Source organism: Dreissena polymorpha, chromosome 14 (assembly GCF_020536995.1).
Source record: "Dreissena polymorpha isolate Duluth1 chromosome 14, UMN_Dpol_1.0, whole genome shotgun sequence".
In the NCBI taxonomy this organism is placed as follows: domain Eukaryota; kingdom Metazoa; phylum Mollusca; class Bivalvia; order Myida; family Dreissenidae; genus Dreissena; species Dreissena polymorpha.
Genome location: NC_068368.1, coordinates 2,733,340 through 2,755,058, shown reverse-complemented (window position 1 = coordinate 2,755,058; position 21,719 = coordinate 2,733,340). Strand labels below are relative to the sequence as shown.

General features: G+C 34.2%; 1 protein-coding gene and 1 long non-coding RNA gene across 3 annotated transcripts in view; both read right to left on the bottom strand.

Moving 5' to 3' along the window:
* The window catches only part of LOC127857757 (uncharacterized), a 54,037-nt gene extending 33,561 nt beyond the window's left edge, over positions 1–20,476 (bottom strand). The window contains exons 1-2 of one of the 2 annotated variants that reach the window (XM_052394415.1): positions 20,343–20,476; positions 2,218–2,250 (exon numbers count right to left, since the gene is read on the bottom strand). In XM_052394415.1, the coding sequence (XP_052250375.1) occupies positions 2,218–2,250; positions 20,343–20,409 (100 nt within the window). In that variant the 5' untranslated portion in view covers positions 20,410–20,476. The remainder of the gene's footprint in view (positions 1–2,217; positions 2,251–20,342) is intronic. The other variant, XM_052394416.1, reaches the window with a different exon arrangement.
* LOC127857759 (uncharacterized) lies at positions 6,971–11,078 on the bottom strand. Its single transcript, XR_008038619.1, has 3 exons — positions 8,584–11,078; positions 7,916–8,026; positions 6,971–7,296 (listed from the first exon to the last, which is right to left on the bottom strand). It is a non-coding gene; the product is annotated as an uncharacterized LOC127857759 (long non-coding RNA).
* Positions 20,477–21,719: the final 1,243 nt, after the last annotated feature.

Here is a 21,719-nt window from a genome sequence, read left to right as displayed (position 1 = left end):
TAAATAAGAACACGTTATCTGACCAAGTTGCATGAGTATTGGAGTACAAATGTGACTTCCAGAATGCTTTTCACCATAACCATTTAAGGAAAACTGCTTCACCCCTTGGCACAATGTTTTTGAAGAGGCCATACCCCTTTTCAAAAAGATGTGCAAATGCATGATAACATTCCAAAGCAAGTGTTCTGAAAATCAATCGGGGTCATCTGCCAGTCATGATCAATATACCTATGAAGTTTCATGATTCTAGGCCTAATTATTCATCAGGAAAACATTTTACTGTGTCGAGTCACCGTGACCTTGACCTTTGACCTAGTGACCTGAAAATCAATAGGGGTCATCTGCGAGTCATGATCAATGTACCTATGAAGTTTTATGATCCACGACGTAAGCATTCTTGAGTTATCATCCTGAAACCATTTTACTGTTTTGAGTCACTGTGACCTTGACCTTTGACCTAGTGACCTGAAAATCAATAGGGGTCATCTGCCAGTCATGATCAATGTTCCTATGAAGTTTCACGATCCTAGGCATTAGCATTCTTGAGTTATCATCCCGAAACCATTTTACTGTTTCGAGTCACTGTGACCTTGAACTTTCACCTAGTGACCTGAAAATCAATAGGGGTAATCTGCGAGTCATGATCAATGTACCTTTGAAGTTTCATGATCCTAGGCTTAAGCGTTCTTGAGTTATCATCTGGAAACCATTTTACTGTTTCAAGTCACTGTGACCTTGACCTTTGACCCAGTGACCTGAAAATCTATAGGAATCATCTGCCAGTCATGATCTATGTACCTATTAAGTTTCATGGTTGTAGGCCTAAGCATTCTTGAGTTATCATCCGGAAACCATTTTACTATTTCGAGTCACTGTGACCTTGACCTTTGACCTAGTGACCTGAAAATCTATAGGGGTCATCTGCCAGTCATGATCAATGTACCTATGAAGTTTCATGATCCTAGGCCTAAGCGTTTTTGAGTTATCAACAGGAAACCATCTGGTGGAAGGACTGACGGACCAACCAACCAACCGACATGTGCAAAACAATATACCGCCTCTTCTACAAAGGGGGGCATAATAGTAAACTTTGTTTTCTGAGCCAAGGTGCATGAGATATATTATCATGACAACCTTTGGCCTATTGGAACAGAAAACAACATTATAAGGCCTTGTAGATTAAAAAATATATTTTATTCTCTTGAAATCTTTATTTAAACATCGACTGAAAATCTATGCATCAAAATTGATTTATGTGAATAGGTACAAAAGCATTCATAAGTTTTATGATGCCTCAGCATCATTTAAAATAAAGCTCATAATGGGCTGCAATTATCCCATTCAACTAAACCTTTTCCCCATAAGAAGCAAAGTGAAAATTGCTATGTGCAAACAGCATAAAACCAGAACAGCCAGTCGCTAGCAGTTTGTTCAGGTTTTATGCTGTATGCTGCTCATCAGTATCTAAAGGTTGAAAATAAATAGGGCTGTAACGAATACACTAGGAGACGAATACGATACGTATCTCGAATACAGGGTTGGGAATACGAATATTTATTCATGAATATGAATTTCAATGGACAAAAGTAATACTGACAACTTGACAGGACATTATATAGTATGAACTATGAGTATTTGTCAATTTGATTAATTGCATACTGAAAATATAACACTTTGAAATAACAAAACACTGACTAAAACTGCTTAAACTTTGAACTTAGTTTTGAGAACATGACTAGTACCAATAAAATCCTTGAGTAGAACAATTATGCAACTTGACATGACATTACATAGTATGAAACTATGAGCATTCCCTTTGCTAGGCTCCATGTTTGTTGATAAGTTGCACAATCATTGTCGTAAAGATAAACAAAAAAGAAATTGCGTCTGCTAATCTGTTGTGTGTATGTTTGAGCATCAAATCACTCGTATTTACCTATACGAAAACGATTTGTCCACAGCCGTTTTCGAGTAATTCAAAGATTCGAATGTATTGTTACAGCCCTAGAAATGAAGCCTTTAAAACTTGAAATTTAGTAAGAAAGGTCTTAAATATAATTTTACTTTCACAGGGGACTACAAATGCGTATAAATAAGTATCTAAGTGGTAAAGGTAAGGGAGAAGTTCAGTTCGCTCAAAAATGGTTACATTCTACAACATGTCAATATGAAGAAAATCTATGTAAATGTGAGATATAACACAGTTGCACAATTTACCTCTATTGGGATGGCGATAATGGCCCCGCCTACCTGCAATGTTAAAAAAAAGTTAAGTTTGTTAAAGGTCAATTTAAAAAAAAATCCAAAGTCAATATATTTAGATTTTAACGCTATTTACATTGAAATTTGATTAAATTATTGGGTTAATAATGTTTTGTGTTGAGTTTAACATAAAAAAGATGATTTTGTTGACTTTTATGATCCTATCTCGCATATCATTGATTCCCCTATCTCATCTGTTTGTGACGTCACATCTGTACAAGCATTTTTGCGTCCGCCATTTCAGAAGATAAGCGATAGTTCAGAATTCAGGTTTTATTTTCTGTTTGTATGGACCTTTATGTAAAATTGTTTTCACTTTCTAAGCACAGTGAAAGGGAAAGTGGTTATCTGTACGGCCTTAAAGGCCTATGGGTTTTGGGAAGAAATTGCTCATTTTGGGAAGAATTCTCGCTTAAATTACTGCTTTGGGAAATGAAAAAGCTAGCGAAGTTAGGATTTTTGGGAAAACTGCATAATTTTTAAGAAATTTTCAATTGGGAAGGGGCCTTTAATAGGCCCCTGTTATATAAGGCTGAAAACCGCTGGACATGGATGCCCCAACAATCCACTAGTGTCTCAAAACTTCACTAGTATTAAAAAAGAACGAATCAATATATATAAGTCGCGTTCTGAGAAAACTTGGCTTAATGCATGTGCGTAAAGTGTCATCCTAGATGCACAGGCTAATCAGGGACGACACTTTTCGCCTCAGGGGTTCTGAAATATACTGTCCGAGTTGTCCGAGTCGTCAATTTACCCTTCCAGGCAAGCAGTTTTTGAAAGCTGGCTTGTCCGGGGACAAGTAAAATTTCTGTGGTAAAATTTGTTTCGAGAACGAAACTTCAATATTTTTCGAAAATAAAAAACGAAGTTTATATAAATAGCTTATGATTAATCTGCGGACTAGCACACTTTTTTACTAAAGGTATGTTATTTTCTGATAATAATTATTTAATGTGGTAAACCAGTCCACGAGTATATATAGCAACAGCCAATCACGCATAAGAAAACAATTTTAATCAGGGACCTATGTCCCTGTTTTAATAGAGAAACCAGCACACGTGTATAGCAACAGCCAATCATGCATAAGAATTTTACGATAACACTTTTCGTACATTGCAAATGGCCGCATACATGTTCTAACGACCTGCATTCGATTTTTATATAATAAAACCACTTCAGCGTCTAGCCATGACGCTAATCAGACCAATGATAAAATCAGTTTGGCGTCGGAAAAGAAGAGAAAAGCCAAGTCTGAATATGATAAACACACGACGCCAAGCGGAAACGAGAATTTTTTGAGTCTTGGCTAATTGATTTTCCTTGGCTTGGAACGTTGCCGATGTGTGTAAATGTAAACTTCGTAAGGAGTTTCTGTTATTAGCGGATGTTTATATACTTATAATTAACGGAGATTATTTTATTTCAAGTGAATTGTGTAGTCATGTTGAGATTATTAAATATTATTTTATTTCAAGTGAATTGTGTAGTCATGTTGAGATTATTAAATATCCGTGATGGTACATGTATCATGCTAGTCGAACTTGTTTACGCTCTCAAATATTAAGCTACTTTTTATATTGGTAATATTTGGAGTTCCAAAGAATTTAGCCCACATAAAAAGTATCTCTAAATTCTTTGCGCGTCTTATAAATAAGACTAGTATCATGTGTGACTTAAACGTGATCTTATTATATGCACATCTTGCTTGTATTTTTTGTTAAATTTTCTAGTTAACTATGTTTATAATTTAAAATAAAAGTTAACAAAAGTGTATGCTTGTATTATTTGCTTAATTAGTAATGACCTTTTCCTTTATCTATCTTAAAAGTACGGACAAGTACTTCTTTGGTACGGACAAGTGAATTTGTGGGTCCAACTTGTCCGTGGACAATTAGACTCTTAAAATATTTCAGAACCCCTGCGCCTTAACTGAATTTTCGTGTAGAAGAGACTTCCTTTAAACGAAAAATACCATAAAAGCGGAAAGTGTCATCCCTGATTAGCCTGTGCGGTCTGCACAGGCTAATCTGGGATGACACTTTACGCACATACATTATGCGCCTTTTTCTAAGACCGGGTCTCAAATATGTTGTTAACAGCAAAAATTCAAATGGTGATTTAACTTAGTACAATTATAAAGTTAAATAAAGCTTACAGTTACACTATTCCACTTATGTGTGAGACATAAGTCCAAAACACAATATTATTGTTTGCAATTGTGGGGTAATAAATCATTTTGAGTCCGAAAAAAACTAACTGAACCAATGTACCTTTGCCCGCATGTTGTTTCAAATGTATTTAAGTTTAATTCAAAATTTTAGCCTTGAGCATTTTCAAAGTGCGCAGTAGACAATGTCATATGGAAAAACAAACCTTTATCCATATACCCACATACGCAAGATCACACATGAGAGTTAACATGCTTTAATGTCGTTTCACTCTAAACAATATACTTTTCAAGTCAAATTGAAAAACTTTCAAGTTTTGTATTTTGCTTAAACGTGGACAAAACTTTTTGCATAAAAATTAAGGAACCAAAAAATACAATAGTGCTAAAGTTTAAAATCTGGTTAATAATATGGAACTTCTGTGAAACTGTTTACCGTCAACACAAAATTTCTTTTTTTTTTTAAATGCACTTTTTGGGCAGCATTTAAATTCACCAATTAATGATTTTGAAAAAAAATGAGTCAGTCATTTTCTGATTTGTTTGTAATACTTGTCCACGATAAATGGCAATTACAATAAATTGTGGTAGGCAGGAGGGGTAACTTGGGTGTCACTTGCAGGAGATGGGCCATGTTTATCACATGCCAATGAACTAGTCTTTTGTTATCAGGTCTTACCCTTGTCAAAAAATAACCCACTTTCATACCAAAACACACTTAAACCAACATAAAACTGTGTTTTTTCTGAGTTTTTCTTAGCGGAAGTTGGTTTTTGCTAATAAAAGTGAGTTTTATGTGCGCTAAACTGCCCGGGTGTACTTTGTCCAGGGTTTTCCATGGAAATCCATGGAAAATATGAGGCTGGAGTATTCGGACTAAGTTTCCAGCCTTTTCCAGCGTCAATATTTAAAAAAAAAGGGTGGAAAATTGTCCATGGTATGTGGAAATAGCCTGGAATAGTTTCCATGGTTTTCCAGGCTCCCTGGAATAATTACCATGGAACAATTTCCAGGGTTTTCCAGCCAGCATGGAATAAATACCGTCCGAATACTCCATGTAATCTGGAAAACCATGGATTTTTTTCCAGGGTTTTCCAGATTACATGGAGTATTCGGACGGTATTTTTTCCATGCTGGCTGGAAAACCCTGGAAAATGTTCCAGGTTTTTTCTTTGTTTAATATTCCATGGATGCCTGGTATAACATGGAAAATTGTCCAGCGTTTACCATGGTCACTGAATAGAAAAAGAAATTTCTGGTCTAAAAACAATATTCATGTATTAAATGAATACAATACTCACAGCTTAAATAAATCATAATTTAAGGTTAGATTAAAACAAAACAAAAAATCAACATAATGCCTTAGTTTCTTCGATGCATTATTTTGTTCACAATTCATCAAAATATAACATCAGATTACAAATTGTGTTACATTTATTTAACAAATTATTCAGATCAAACAAGTGTTGTTTAATACATGCTTACAAAGCCTCTAGGTCCATTATCATAAATCAGGCCCTTACATAACAGAACAGGCGCTACTTTAAAAGTTAAAAAGTATAATGCAACCTTAACAACATGTATTCAAAGTAACAAAATACAAGCAAGTCAAGTAATATACAGTAACAATTCACGAACCCTGTACAAACGATATACAAGAAACAAAATGAAAAATTTAAGTTATTTTAGCTACTTCATGTTTGTCACAATATATGTAGCTGCCCATGAGAACAATTAAGGATACTATTTTTTAGGGCTGCAACAATATACCGGTATATCGGTATATATCGCAATACGCAATCCGCATATTGTATTGCGATATGATTTTCATCATACCGGTACGAAAATTTTACAAAAATTCATTCACATTTCGTCCAGAAAAGCCATCCGAATTAATGATAAAAAGGTAAACAAAACAAAGCAGTGTAAATTATTTTTTATGTAAAAAAAGCATTCTAAAAAGTGTATTATACGGAGTAGCGTTGTTACATGGGAGCATTCATTCGATGCTTTTGAACAGATTATCGTTGAATTAATTGCGCACAGCTGTAAATGTTTCGTTCGATTCTGATTTGAGCATTATTTGTAATCCGAATTTCGGAAACACGCTTCCAAATTTGAATGCTAACGCGACAATAAAAAATTATAGCGTCAAATAAAAAGTGCTTTATCCTTTGTCTCAATAAAAAGCGCGCGAAAATTATACAGACATGTAGAACGTCGCATGGAAAGTATGGGTGTATTTTGTGTTGTATAAAAACGGGAACATCACGTCAGCTGAATTACGCGTGTTCAGTGGGAAAAACGCCCCGGTTGGACGTTATTTCATCACATCTTTAAATAGTAACAATTGCAAAAATGTATTTGATACTTAAGAAAATTTGCAAATGTTTGTGTTTCTAATTATTCTTGAGCACATTTATAGTAAATATTTACCGGAATTTGCTTTAAAATTGAAATTTATGGGATTATTGGGTAATTGGCAAGTTATAATTTTGGTACAAGTTATCAATATATTGCGATATATTGCAATACGGGTTTTTGAGCTGACAATATATTGCAATACGGTTTTTGGCGTATTGTTGCAGCACTACTATTTTTCTCAGCTACTTTCACTTTAATGCAATTTAGGTGCTCAATTTCATTAAAATACTTTTATATAATTTTATTGTTCAAAGAAATTCAGAACATGAATGCATGTACATGTATTACTTTCCAAGTGACAGTTAGTAAATTATAAGTACCCAGGTGGGATAAAATTACAGTTTTTAAAAACTTTTTTGTTAATTAGCTGGGCTTCAGTAGGTCGTGGATCTTTTATAGAACTTGTACTGCTGTTATACTGTACGGCTCCTGCATGATCTCTGAAAGAAAAACAAAGCAAACAATATTACAAGAAAGTCATAAGTTTTTTACATTCATCTGTAAAAGTAAATGTGCAGCAATCATATGATTGAATATCTATACTTCAATGCTCATTCACATTTTAATCTATTTTAGATATTTCATATCACTGCTCAATTCGGTACATCTGGCTTTTTTGTATTTGAGCGAACATTTACGATCCTAAGTAGTTAGCAATTATTTCTTTTCCATTTAGTGAAATTTATTCTCTTAAAGTTTGCAAGCGGGCTTTAATCTACTTGCAAACAGGCAACCACACAGGAAAACTGAGACTTTAAAGTGAATAAATTGTTGATTTAACTTATATTTTTATATGACTCTCTTTTATTTTGAAATTTATATTGTTGTTTTCTTAAATGCCCCAAAACGGGGTACACTAGCATGTATCTGGAAACTCAAACATATATAGGAATTTTATATTCAGATATTGCTATATGAAAGATATGCTAATTTGCTAATTCATATAAAAATAACCTGTAATTGAAACTAGACCAAAATATTGGATACCAAAAAGACAAAATACTTTCAGGTGGTTAACACTAAATTACTTATATGAGCCCAGGGCATAACAATATTTACCATGAATTTGTGGCCATGTTAGTCCTCTTGGTAAATGCGCCAAAAGAGCCGCTTTGCTGTCTTGGGTTATGTCCCTGCCAAACTCTGCAGTATCTTCCATCAACTGGTCAGCTACAGTTAAAGCACATAATGAAAATGTATATAGAAAATAATTCAAGTATTGTTTTAAATATTTAGTAAAATTGTCTTTAAATAATAACTTACAATGAAGTTAATACATCACAAAGCATAGCATAACAAAATTTGTAGGTATGATTAGTACAAATTTATTATTGCTATAATTAGAATGATGTGTAATTCTATTGGTATGAAAATGTACAGTGAAACCTAAAAAACAATGCTATTGGTTTAATTAATTTATTTATAAACATTAACAGCATTAATGAGCATTGAGTTCTCATCATGCACAGCACATAACTCCCTTAGCCTCAGTTCCCTAGCCATGCATTATAAACTTCCGATACTACATTCAAGCTTATTAATATCTCCACATAGGACTTCCTTTATCAAGCTGCAAACTGCACTTAGTGAAAATGTGTGTGACAGCTGCTTTTAAACTTCTATATTTGCCATACTTTTACCTAAAATGTCACATAAAAAAGGTCTACAATGATGACATAAGAAGAATAAATTTAAAGGAATATTTAGAAATAATGAAAAGCACAAACCTTCAGTTGTTGTTCTATTCCTAGACAGACTTCTGAAACACTTGTATGCATCACTTTTTAACAACATTTCATGTCACTTTCCAAATGATATCCATACATTATTATTTTAAGAAATTCTTGTTAATGGAAAAAACTCATTAAGTTAAACTCTACTGTTTGTGAAATTACATTAACTTCATTTTAACAACAAGTTTAACCTGCATTTTTTCTTCAATACGCCTTCTCCATAATTTCAATCTAACAGGTAAACTTTCTGTATTTGAACTCAGCCAATCAGAAAAGGCTGTGATATTTTATAACCAATAGATTAGCCGCAGACACATCTGACTCACACACAGGCTTTTCAGATAGTTTGTTAATTGCAAACCTGGACTGTAGTTAAATATTGAGTGTGTATACACCTTGAACAGGGTTAAGGAATTTAAACTTGTTGAAAGTTACTACTTTTACTTCTACTACTAGTACTACTACTACTACTACTACTTCTGCAAAACTACTACTACTATTACAACAGCCACAACAACAACAACAACTACCTACTACTACTACTACTACTACTACTACTACTGCTACTACTACTACTACTACTACTTCTACTTCTACTACTACTACTACTACTACATCTACTACTACTACTACTACTACTACTACTACTACTACTGCTGCTACTACTGCTACTACTACTACTACTACTACTACTTCAACTACTACTACTGCTTCAACTACTACTACTACTGCTACTGCTGCTGCTACTGCTGCTGCTGCTACTACTCCTGCTGCTGCTGCTACTACTACTACTGCTACTGCTGCTGCTGCTACTATTACAACTCCTGCTGCAGCGACTACTACTACTACTGCTGCTGCTGCTGTTACTACTACTACTACTTCTACCACTACTACTGCTGCTACTTCTACTTCTACTACTACTACTACTACTTCTACTACTACTACTACTACTACTACTACTACTACTACTAGTACTTCAACTACTACTGCTACTACTACTGCTACTACTACTGATGCTGCTGATGCTGCTACTGCTACTACTGCTGCTGCTGCTACTTCTACTACTACTACTGCTGCTGCTGCTAATGCTACTTCCTTAACTACTACTACTACTGCTGCTACTAGTATTGTTATTATTATTTATACTACTATTGCTACCATTACTGCTACTATTCCTGTAAATGCTAAAACAACAACACAATAGTAACTGCTACTGTCACTTAAATTTGCACCAATAGTATAATTATCAGTAGTTTAACTGCTTGTACAACTTATACAACAACCACTTTTACTTCTACTCCTACAACATATTCTACTGCCAGCACCAGCATTACTACTTCTACTACTACTACTACTACTACTACTATAACTACTACTATTTCTGCCCAAACTATGCACATTGTTATATGTTTTATTCATATGTTGTGTAAATTGTTGAACTCTGATTTACTTTGAATAAAATGTGTTGCATTTTTATAAGTTATTTTCTCCTCTTATAAAGTCTAAGTTTTTTCCAGGGTTAGCTGAAAATGTTAGAGTCTTTTCCATGCTTAAAAAATTCTATGTTCCACTTTCCATGCTATCTGGAAATATTTTCCAGGGTTATCCAGCCTAAATCCAGCGTTTTCCATTCCTTTTCCATGCTTTTCCATCCAAGGCTGGAAAATGCTTGGAAAAAAAGTCCACGTTTCATGGACATTTCTAGAACAAAACCCTGGAAAACCCTGGAAACTGTTTCAAATTCCAGGGATTACCATGGAATTCCATGTTATACCATGGATTTCCAGCCTAAGTTCCATGATTACCCTGGACAATGTACACCCGGGTGTGCTTAACTGAGTTTAAAGTTGGTTATTTTAAGAAGATGTGTGTTTAAGCGAGTTTTTTTCTGTAAGAAGTCGGTTTTTTGTGTGTCAAAAGTGAGCCTTTTTATAATATGAGTTGGTTTATGTGTGTTTAAGTGTGTCTTTTTGTTTTATAAGCGAGTCTTTTACAACAGAAGTTGGTCTTTTTTTAAACAGAAGTGGGTTTAAGCGAGTTTAACTTGGTCTTTTTGTAAATAAGTTGAGAGCTGCAACGAGGCTTAAAGACTCACTTTAAAACACTTTTCAACAAGTTGGTCTTTTGTTTATTAATATAACTCATCAATGAAACAATAATTCTTCAACTGGGTCTTTGTTTGATGTTTATAGCCATAAATAAAACAAGTCAATTGTAAAGGGGCTTTTTTTACAGCTTGTTTGCCATTGTCCCTATTGTACATTTGTGTGCTCCCCATAATTTTTAGGGAATATTGGATGAAAATGGCTCTTTCAGAACATCACAGGTTCACAGATGGACAACAAGTATCACTGACAAAAACTATAACAATGGTCAAGCTTAGTTTTATACATGAAAATGAAAGAGTTTGTGTTTCACTTTGAATTTTTATCTTTATGTTTTTTTTATTATAAACAATATCTTATGATTGTTTTATGTCTTTATTTTATTTTTTTTTAAACAATCTCATATGATTAATCTCATATGATTGTTTATATTTGTTTAAAACAGTATTTACTTGTTAAATCTGCATATTTAAATAATTATGGTATTGGAAACATTATTTTGGAAATAATCTATTCATTTTTGTACATAAGTTATGCAAGATTTTGATATTTGCATATGATACCATCATATCCATTTTCTTAATTTGCAATAAAATAATAAAATGCCAAACATGACCTGTGTTACATAAACTGTCAACAAAATAACAAGACAATACCTAAAAACACCCTTATTTCACACCACTAACAATAAACAGATAACAATCTGTCAGGCATTCAGAGCTAAACAGGGTACTGATTATCTAGGGGCAGATAAGGCTACTGATGGGGTTTGCCTAGAGATAAGGCTGTGTGGAATAAGATATAAGGCTTTTGATTGGCTATTGCACTGAGGAAGTTATCTTTAAAAACAACAACTTTTGAAAAACAAGCTGGTGTCAGCAATTGAATATTGAGCTCAATTTAATTCAGCAACATTAATATAAAGAAGTGAAAGACTTATAATGGTAGTGTAAAATGTCTTGAAATTCTGTCAGCATGAAGTATTGTGTGATGAAAACAATGTGTTTTTTACTGCAATGTGGAAATCAATAATAAGTTGGTTGGAAAGGGGGTTGAACTGCCTGTTGTTGTTTTTGGAATACTGAAGAACAGTTTTAACAGGTTTGTATTGTCATTTCTTCACCCCTTTTTTATTTAGTTTATTTAAGTAATTATGATCATTATCTTATTTATGTATTGTCACTGGGAAATGTAAATGGATAAGTTATTGTATTGCAATTTAAAGGATAAACAACACATTTTGAAGCGAAAATAGATAAACTTACACATGAAAAAGTGTAAATGTTGTGTACAGTGAATAATTATGGTTGTGTTTCATGGTTATTGTCATCTAAAATTTTATTTATATCTATTTCTGGTTATTACTGAACGGATTTCTTTCCCTCATACTTAATTAGAACATATATATTTTAATTTTGAAGGTTAAACTCTTGCCACAAGGCAAAATTGACATCGATGGGAAGATCCTTTGGAAAGAATGTGCATCATCGCCTGCCTGATGTATGTACTTTTAAACCTGGTTTTTACCCTGCACAAGCTGGCAAACTTGAGGGGAACAAGAGTGGGAAAACCTCACCCTGTCCTTGACCAAGAAAGCTCGATTTGTTGAGAGGTAAACTATACAGGTTATTGCATTTACAATGCCACCAGACCACACAGCCAAATGAGACCACGCATCTTGGTACATTTTCAAACTGCATTTTTTACCAAACGCAATTTCTTTTAATAATTGATGAAAAGTGCTAAGTCACATGTGATCACGGGATTAAAATTTCAAAAATAAACAAACAAAAACAACAAGCAAATAACTTAAATTTATTATTATTAAAGCAACAAGATTACCATAACAGCAATATTTCATAGTTAAGTGGAACGAAAACATAACCAATCAACATGTTTGAAGAATGCCTTGCCCTTTTGAAAGTGATATGGTATTAATCCTTTGCAGATCAACTGGCATAAGAGATGCTCAAGAGGAGAAGGACACAAGCAGCATCAATGGTACAACTACATGTCGCTCCAGCGCCCGCTTTCCAGGTCTCTACCAGCTGCTTTCCGGGTCCCTCCACCCGCCAAGATCAGGTCTAGGTCCCTGCACTGGCTGCTTTCCAGGTCCCATAGCGGTCAAGGTCTCTCCAGTAGCTGCTGTGCAGGTCCCAACACCGTATGCCGTCAAGGTCCCTCCATAAGCTGAAATCCAGGTTCCTCATTCCACTGCGGTTCAGGTACCTCCAACAGCTGAGATCCAGGTCTCTGCAGCAGCTGCGGTCTAAATACTCCACCCGCAGTGGTCCATTGCGGTCAACCTTTTGCTTTCAAATCTTCCATAAATGTCTATTATTGTATAATGTATTGTAAAAATAATCTGTTTGTATTAATTTGCGGTGTACTATTTTTGTCACATAAACATAATTTTCGTACACATTGTTTTTTTTTCCCTTTTAACCACATGGGGCTTATAATGAACTGTTGTAATTGCTTCACAAAAACCATTTTTTCTAGAACATATTAGTCCAAAATTATTTTTTTTCACACTGCAAAATCCCACAAAAGGCTCACAAAAAACCTACTTTCTTCAAAAAACTCACTAAAACACTGTTAAAACCGACAAAAATCAACTTACCCAAACCCACAAATTGCTTTTGTTTTTTTCACAGATAAAATACTGTTAATAACTAGGTTTAAAGCGAGTTAAAAGCATGTTTTCACTGTGAAAAAAACTAACAAAGGCGTGCTTTCAGCTCACTTTTCGCTCACTTAAAAACCGTGTTTAGCCTGCTTATAGCTCACATAAAAAACACTTTTTACCCACTTAAAACCAACTCCACAGACAGAAGTTGGTCTAAGCATGTTTAAAAAACCTCAAAAAACCAACTTGTAGAAAATCATACTCACTTTAAACCCACTTAAGATGGTTAAAAAACCCACTATGTTGGTTTGAAGCGAGTTAAACCAAGATTTAACTCAGAAAAAACCAAGTCGGTAAGCTAAAAAACCCAGTCGGTAAGCTAAAAGCGTGTCTGAAAAACCCGCTTTTAGCACAGTGCAAATACCGCAGAGTTAAACACAGATGCCTGAAAAAAACACACTTTAAACCCACTTAAGACGGTTAAAAAAACCACTATGTTGGCTTTAAGCGAGTTAAACCAAGATTTAACTCAGATAAAACCAAGTCGGTAAGCAAAAAGTGTGTTTAAAAAGACTCGCTTTTAGCTCGGTGCCAATACCGCAGGGTTAAACCCAGTTTAAAACTGGGTTATAACCGGATTTTGCTCACTTTTTTGACAAGGGCAATATTGAAAAAACAAAATAATGTAAGAAATAAAAAATATTTTTGGTCAGTTGGCCATATACCATCAACATCCCTGAAAAGCACAATACCCACAATCATAATAAAGTTGTTAACAATGGGAACTAATCCTCACTTTTCTACTTAATCAAATCAGATGTTTTCGATACAGTTTAACTGCATTAGTGTTTTACACGAAATTTCATGTGTAAGTTAAGTACACAGTTTAATGAACTCCCTTTTGTGTTATAATCAGATTTATCATTATTATGAAACAGATGCAGTATGTATGTGTGGATTACGTGGGATGTGCTAATTAATTCCAAAAATCTCGTCATTTTGACTTAAATTGGGAAATTTAGAGTTTTTGTTTTCTGCTAAAAAAATCAATCAAATTGAGAAGGATAGTGATTTCAATATAACATTGATTTTACTAAGGTTAAACTTTTAGAGCTCTATAGGAGATGAACTAAATGTTGAGACTTATTAAAAAAAAAATAATATGGAAACCTTCTATTAGTTTTTTTTCCATTGGGAATATGTCCCCCTAACGGACCAAAATTTGAAAGAAAACACAACAAACTGCGGGACACAATCGGATGCCCGCCTTATTTTCATTCCTTTTTTTCCCCCATGTTTTCTTCCCATACTTAAAGTTCAATGGTTAAACTGTTCCACTGAAACTATGTTGTTTAGATGGAGATTTTTTATCTAGAATTATAATTTCCCGTTCAAATGCATTGCAGGGCCTTTTATCACTATTTTGAGAATATGACTTCACCCATAAAATTGGGATTTTCAGCTCAATTTTACTTTAAAAAGGAAAAATATAATTGCCGTAATTGTTCACTTAAAAATAATTATTGATAACAGTCACTTAATTATAATACTAAACAGAAAAGACTTACCATCAAGATAACAGTTAAATAGGTCTTACAACTTAAAACTTTTTCTATACCTAACCATTCTATTTTGAAACATCTGAAACCAATAATTCGGAACTTTGGGCCAGGATTGATGAAAAAAAGATTCTTTGTGAAATTAGATAGATAGATAGATTTATTTCAATAATGAGCAACATAACATAATAAAACAATACATACATACATTAAAATTTTACAACATTTAAAATATGTTATTAATGAAATGCTGTGTGATGAACCATGTCAGTAAGCATCAATATCAAGGATGACACAAAAAAGAGATGATAATCTCTTGTTTCCATTGTGGTCCTTTCTACTGATGGTGGTCAGACATAGAGAGGCATGGACCATGAAAACAAAATAAAAAGAATCATTACAATATGAAAGAACAAAGGTAGTTATAAAGATGACTAAATTATGCTGTTGCTCAATTGATTATGACACTGTAACAAGATAAAAATGAAAGACCTTATAGTAACTGACCTATGAAGTTATCTCAGGCTAAAAGCACAATGTTGAAAAATAAAATAATATCACATTACTCTTGGGACTAGTGAGGAGTTAAAAACAAAACAAAAATAAATAGGACAAAAATCACAATTCTAAAAAGTGGTTCTTAACCGCTCCTTTAAAAGTATCGAAAGTGGGAATACTCCTTATATGTGGAGGTAATATGTTCCATAACTTACATCCATGGTAAGCAAAATACTTAATCCAAAAACTTTTAAACTTTGGAGGCAAAAATGACCCATGTTCACTAGACCTAGTTCTATAAGTATGAACAGAATCCTGAGTTACAAAGTTTTGACTCATGTAGCTTGGAGATAACCATGCTTAATTGTGAATACATGACATAGTGTAATTTGTTCCACTCTTTTGGAAACCGGTAACCAGTTTAAAGAAACAAAATGTTGGTTGCTGATATGAGACCTGGGTTCTAGATTGAAAACAAATCTGACCAATTTGTTTTGGGTGACCTGGAGCTTATCCTTCCAATATTTATTTAAACCATGAAACCAGAAGGAACACGCATAGTCAATTTTAGTGGCACTGGCTAAGTGAAGAAACCAAAAGTCTTTGAGTGTGGTCTGTAAGAAATGCTTGTTTCATGTGCATAAGTTTTAACCTGGCATTTGCCTTTTTGATGATTGAAGTAACCATGGATTCACCTGTTAAATGTTGATCAAGGGTAGCACATAAATATTTTACTTATGAAGTTGAATTAATAATCTGTAATACATGTATGAAGATCCTTATTTTGCTTAAGTTTCTGCTTAGACCCAAATAATTTATGATAGATTCAGTTTTACCAAGATGCAGGGACAATTTATTATCAACTAACCAATGGCTAACAGTTTCAAGATCTTTTGTCAATTCTTTTTCAAAAGTTGACCTATTTTTCCCTGAAACCAAAACAGAAGAATCATCTGCACATAGTAACAATTTGTTTTTGACCACTGCGGATATGTCATTGATATAAATTAAAAACAAAAGGGGACCGAGTATGGACCCTTGTGGAACACCACATGTAATCATACAAGGCTGTAAGAAGGTACCAGTCACATCAACAATGTTGTTGCCTATCAGATAAATATGACCTGAACATACGCACTAAATACCTTGACTGAGGCCTAAGGCTTCAAGTTACATAATAAGGGTAGAATGATTAACAGTATCGAACGCTTTCTGTAGGTCCAGTAATATCATGCCTATAAACTGACCTTTATCCATTCAAAATTTAATATAATCAGACAAGTGAATGAGACAAGTGTCAGTTGAAAATCTTTTTCTGAAACCAGACTGAAACTTGTATAATATTTCTTTTTCATTTAGATAGGATTCAATTTGGTCATAAACAACCCTTTCAAAAAACCTCAGATATGATACTGAGTATGGACGCAGGGCGATAATTGCCAACATCACATTTATCATTTTGCTTAAAAAGGGGGACAACTCTTGCTGATTTCAAGTCATCAGGAACAACCCCTTGGATTAAAGACAAATTAATGATATGAGTAAGTGGACATGTTATAATAGTACAGTAGACTCTCTGTAAACCGGACGGTCTCGGGACCGGCCTGATCGTCCGGTTTTCAGAGAGTTACGGTTTACCAAGAGTATGCATATTGCCGAAATATACATGGTATGCATTGTGTACAGAATCACATAAAAATAAAACAAACCATATACATTTATATGTACCATGTGATAACTGTACGCAGGTACTGATGATGTTAATTGCATACTTAAACAATTTGTGTTTTTAATCGATTAAAAGCAAAAAAAAATCCTTACCATCTTGTTTTGATTAATCCCAAAGTGAGCGTGGTGCTTTATACATGTACGTACGTGGCATTTGTCATATAGGTGAGTGACGACACAAATAAGATTGTTGTAGATACACGATTTATTATTCAATACATACATGTACCACATTTCATAAAACATACACACAAGCAAAAAACAGCGTTATAATTATTTTTTAAGATATTCATAATCTCAAAACCAACTAATTCTTAAAGTTTACGATTTCACGAAAAAGTCCAAGATCACTCTCTGCTTCAAAACACATTTCTCCTTTACGATCTTATTTTCTGCAATGTTAAGGAGGGTGTCAGCCGTTGCCAGGAAGTCACCATCCTTTTCATGTCCATACGGCTGCATACGCAGAGTGCCTTCAGAGATGGTTTTGGTTGAGCAGTTGATTCTGTGATGAGCTTTCAGGCTTGGCGAAATTGCCGGTCCGCCGGTCCTGACCGGCAGATTTCAATTTGGTCCGGCAGGTTTAACAAGAATGTCGGTCCTGGTGACCGGCAGAATGTGAAATGATTGCAAACAAATCTTTTTTTTTCAAGTTGAAAATTTGAAGAACAAATCGCTTACTACATCGTGAACATGAAATCGCTCGTTGTTTTGATGTTTGCTGTAGGTTTGTTACGTACAATTAGCAAATCCAACTTGTTACACAACACCTACTTTAAACACGTTTGCAAAATCGCCAACTGCGTTCTAACAAAAAAGATCATGATAGCTTTTACATATTTTTCAAGTAGGATAAGGACAATAAAATATGGTATCGTGATCAACACAACCATATGCATACGCCATTTTTCATAAGTGTAAAGAGTACAGTGCATTATGGGGCAGAGCTTTCATTGGACAAGCGAATTTAAATTTAGATTGAATGCAATACGATACATGTACAAAGAAATGTTTTTATTGCATCATATGCAGTGCCATGTAAAAAAACGTGCTTCCCGGGGACTTTCTGATACTGGTCAAAAATGAAAATGAATCTCTGTTAACAATTACACTGCGTTAGCATGTAAATAAACCGTCTTTTTATTTAATTAATTACTAGTAAACGTTCTGAAAAATGAAATGCCTTAATCATTAAATGTCAGGTAACTTGTTTTGTACTGTGCGCAGTATATTTTAACAGCCGCTCCAAACTGCAATCATATTAAAGTAAGAATGTTTAAATCGTTTCGAATAACTTTAATTTGATAATTATTCGGCTTGCACATACGTTATTGAAATTATCGCACCGAACCGTTCTAATAGGGAATACATGTAATAAAAACTGACACGCGAATTTTTCACAACATGATTGACATCACACAACCGATTAACACCAATTAGCTGCCAGTGTAACCTCTAAGCGATTAAAATCAATTTAACGGCCGGTTGAATAAAGAGATCAAGATGTGATCGCCGCCATTTTTGAATTTTCTAGTTAAGTTGTTGTTGCTTTACGGTCCGGCTAAATTTTCTCCGGACCGGCACATTTTCTGAAATGCCTGTCCGGATGACCGGCAGATTTTTTCTAATTTCGCCATGCCTGAGCTTTATCTTATCCTCTAACGTAAGCTCTATGTGTCTGCGTTAAGCTGGAGGCTGCGACATTTTAGATGCGTTCGAAATTAGTAAACGGCAATGAATGAATTTGCATACAGATGGATGGATATTTAAAAGTCATATTTCTAACAGTTTATCTGACAAACAAACAAACAACCATTTCAGCGTTAAAAACATGGCTATAAGATCTTTTAAAATACCCGACGCAACGGCATGCATTAATTTTTAAATTAAATTGTTTATCATAGGCGAAAATAAATAATTAATAAAACGATCGAGTCAATCACTTTTTGGTGATACCGCACGTCTATTATAGACATTCACAGTTTGTTTAACATTACTTAATCGGACTCCCATAGCGCGGTAACGACTTGACACCTTTATGGTATGTTTAATCCGATTATCGATAATTTCGCATGGCAAAATGTGTGACACCGCACTTGCTGTGCTGACTAGGTATTGTTATTTTCACACCTCTGGCATCTTGAGAATTTAGACCATCCGGTATACTCAATGTATTTTACGTTGAGAATGACCAAATTTTCGGAGATACCCGTCCGGTTTCCGGTTTTCAGAGAGTTCGGTTTATTCAACATTTTTTAACAAAGAAATAGAAGGCGAAAATACGGGACTGGCCCGACCGTCCGGAATCGGGAGAGTTCAAGTATTCAGAGAGTCCGGTATTGGCAGAGTCTACTGTAGCACTATCTCTAACAAACTTACAGGGAATACCGTCCAACCCAGTAGATTTATTAACACTCAAATTATTTAAATATTTTAAAATTTGATTCTCAGACATAACATAAAAAGAGAAATTGTTTTGACTTATACCTTTCTGCGAGTAAAAACTAAACACAAAATTTCTTCCATACCTATAAATAGCCTTTGGCAACTTCTCAACCAGTTTAGATGCAACTGTTGTATAAAAAATATTAAAATCCTCTGATACCTTTTCCTTATCAAAACATATTTCATCACTATCATCCAATTTCAAGCCAATGTTAGAACAAGAGGATGATTTAGACTTTTTGAAAGGTATACCAAGATTCTTTAGTGTATTCCAGAGAGACTTAGAATCAGACTTGTTCTCTTCTAATTTATCTTTAAAAAAAAATCCTGTTTTGCCTTGTGTATCATATACTGAGTTTTTAAATTGGTCATTAAGGCACATAATGGCTATAAAATAAGCTGCAAAACCCTGCATGGATACTATTGATGTCATGTATGGCCATGTTAGATGTGGAATAAACATTGCTGTCTTTATTTTTTCCAAACCCATTTCTCTAACTCAATCTTTTGTTAAAGAGACTTCATCAAATACTTTGTATGTTGGTGTTTTTGGGGGCATTTGTCATTTAATGAAACAAGTCAACATGGGAACTATAGAAGATCTGCAGTTTAGAACTTTCAACAAGAATAGAAGTTTAAAAAAAAACTGAGGAAAAAGTACACCGCCTAGCCCCAGGCTCAAACCACTGACCTATTATATTTAACGTTAAATACATATTGCTAATGAATAATTATATAATATTTAATTAAAATACGGGTGAAGAGACTTCGAAATAATTTTTTTATTACCCAGTGCAGGATGCAGAACAAATATAGCACAATTCAAAAACAGCAGCGCCTTTAAACTGAAAACCATGTTTACATCGTAACGAATGGCGTCTTGATGACGTCATATATTCAATCGAAGCTACTCGGCTGTCATTGTGTCACACCGGTCTTTACTGACCTGTGTGAATGCGCGCTAAGCATTGTGGGAAACGGACTTTTTTTCCAGTCATGTCGTTGGTAAACATAATAAACACGGAAGTGAAAAATGGTAATTAATTATTATCAAAAACAGGCCCCATCAAACCGGGCCAGCTGTAATATATAGTTGGATGCAGTTTGTGCTTCAAAAGGAGCCACTTTTCATGTCAGTCTATTGTTTGTAAGAATCACTAAACACGTAACTTAGACTAACTAAACATGTTGCAAGACTGTATCTTCGAAATATTTAATAAATCTACATCATAAATAAATATTTATAATTAAATACCTGCTGAAATTTGAGAACGTAAACGATTTAAAATAAACGCTGTGAACATTGCAAGGAATCTTACATGTAGGCCTAATGTGTGAGAGGATTAGTCAGGGATAAAATAAAATTGAGTTCGAAGGATCTAACATTTTGAGGAAGACGTCATGGTATCTTGGACATTTGGCACTTTCATATATTTATTTAGTAGATACTGAAAATGCTGAATGTGCTAATTGCAACATCAAAGACAAGCAGGTGAGATTTTTACAGCTTTTTTTTCTTGACATAATATTGTATGTTTTCCATTTAATTTAAATGCCAGTGTTTTTTTTTTCACCATTTTGGGAATGGTTTCCGGTCATTTCCCCCCCCCCCCCCCCGACGTTTCCTCCCCAAAACGTTTCCCCGCAAAGACAATTCCTCCCCAGATGTTTCCCCCCCATTTTAGTTTTAGTGCAGATGTTCCCCCCCCCCCCCCCCAATAAATTTATAATTGTTCGGTTGAAGTACAATCTTTGTTTATTATCAAAATTATTATTTTGTTAATGAAGTCTTTAATTAACTTTTAATATCTATGAAGCAGCTTCACGGAGTGTATATTGACAGGAGATGAATCGAGTATTTGACCCTTACTGTAGTAAATTCAATCTTATGCAAAAACTATTCATCCGATTTTATTGGTTTATACGTTATCTTGTTGCTTATTAATTCCTCTTTCAAAAAAATATAACTTTTAGTATATTCCCGTTGTTATTAATGGATTTATAGCGAGTTAAACACAAGAAATACACATTTTATGTTTTACCACCGCGCGTTTTAACGTGTTGTGGCTATCGATCTTTTACGATTAGCGTACAGCGAAGCGCCGAGGTCATACATTTTGATGTACCCACTCACGTCTTTTGTTAAATAATAGTTTCATTTCTCGG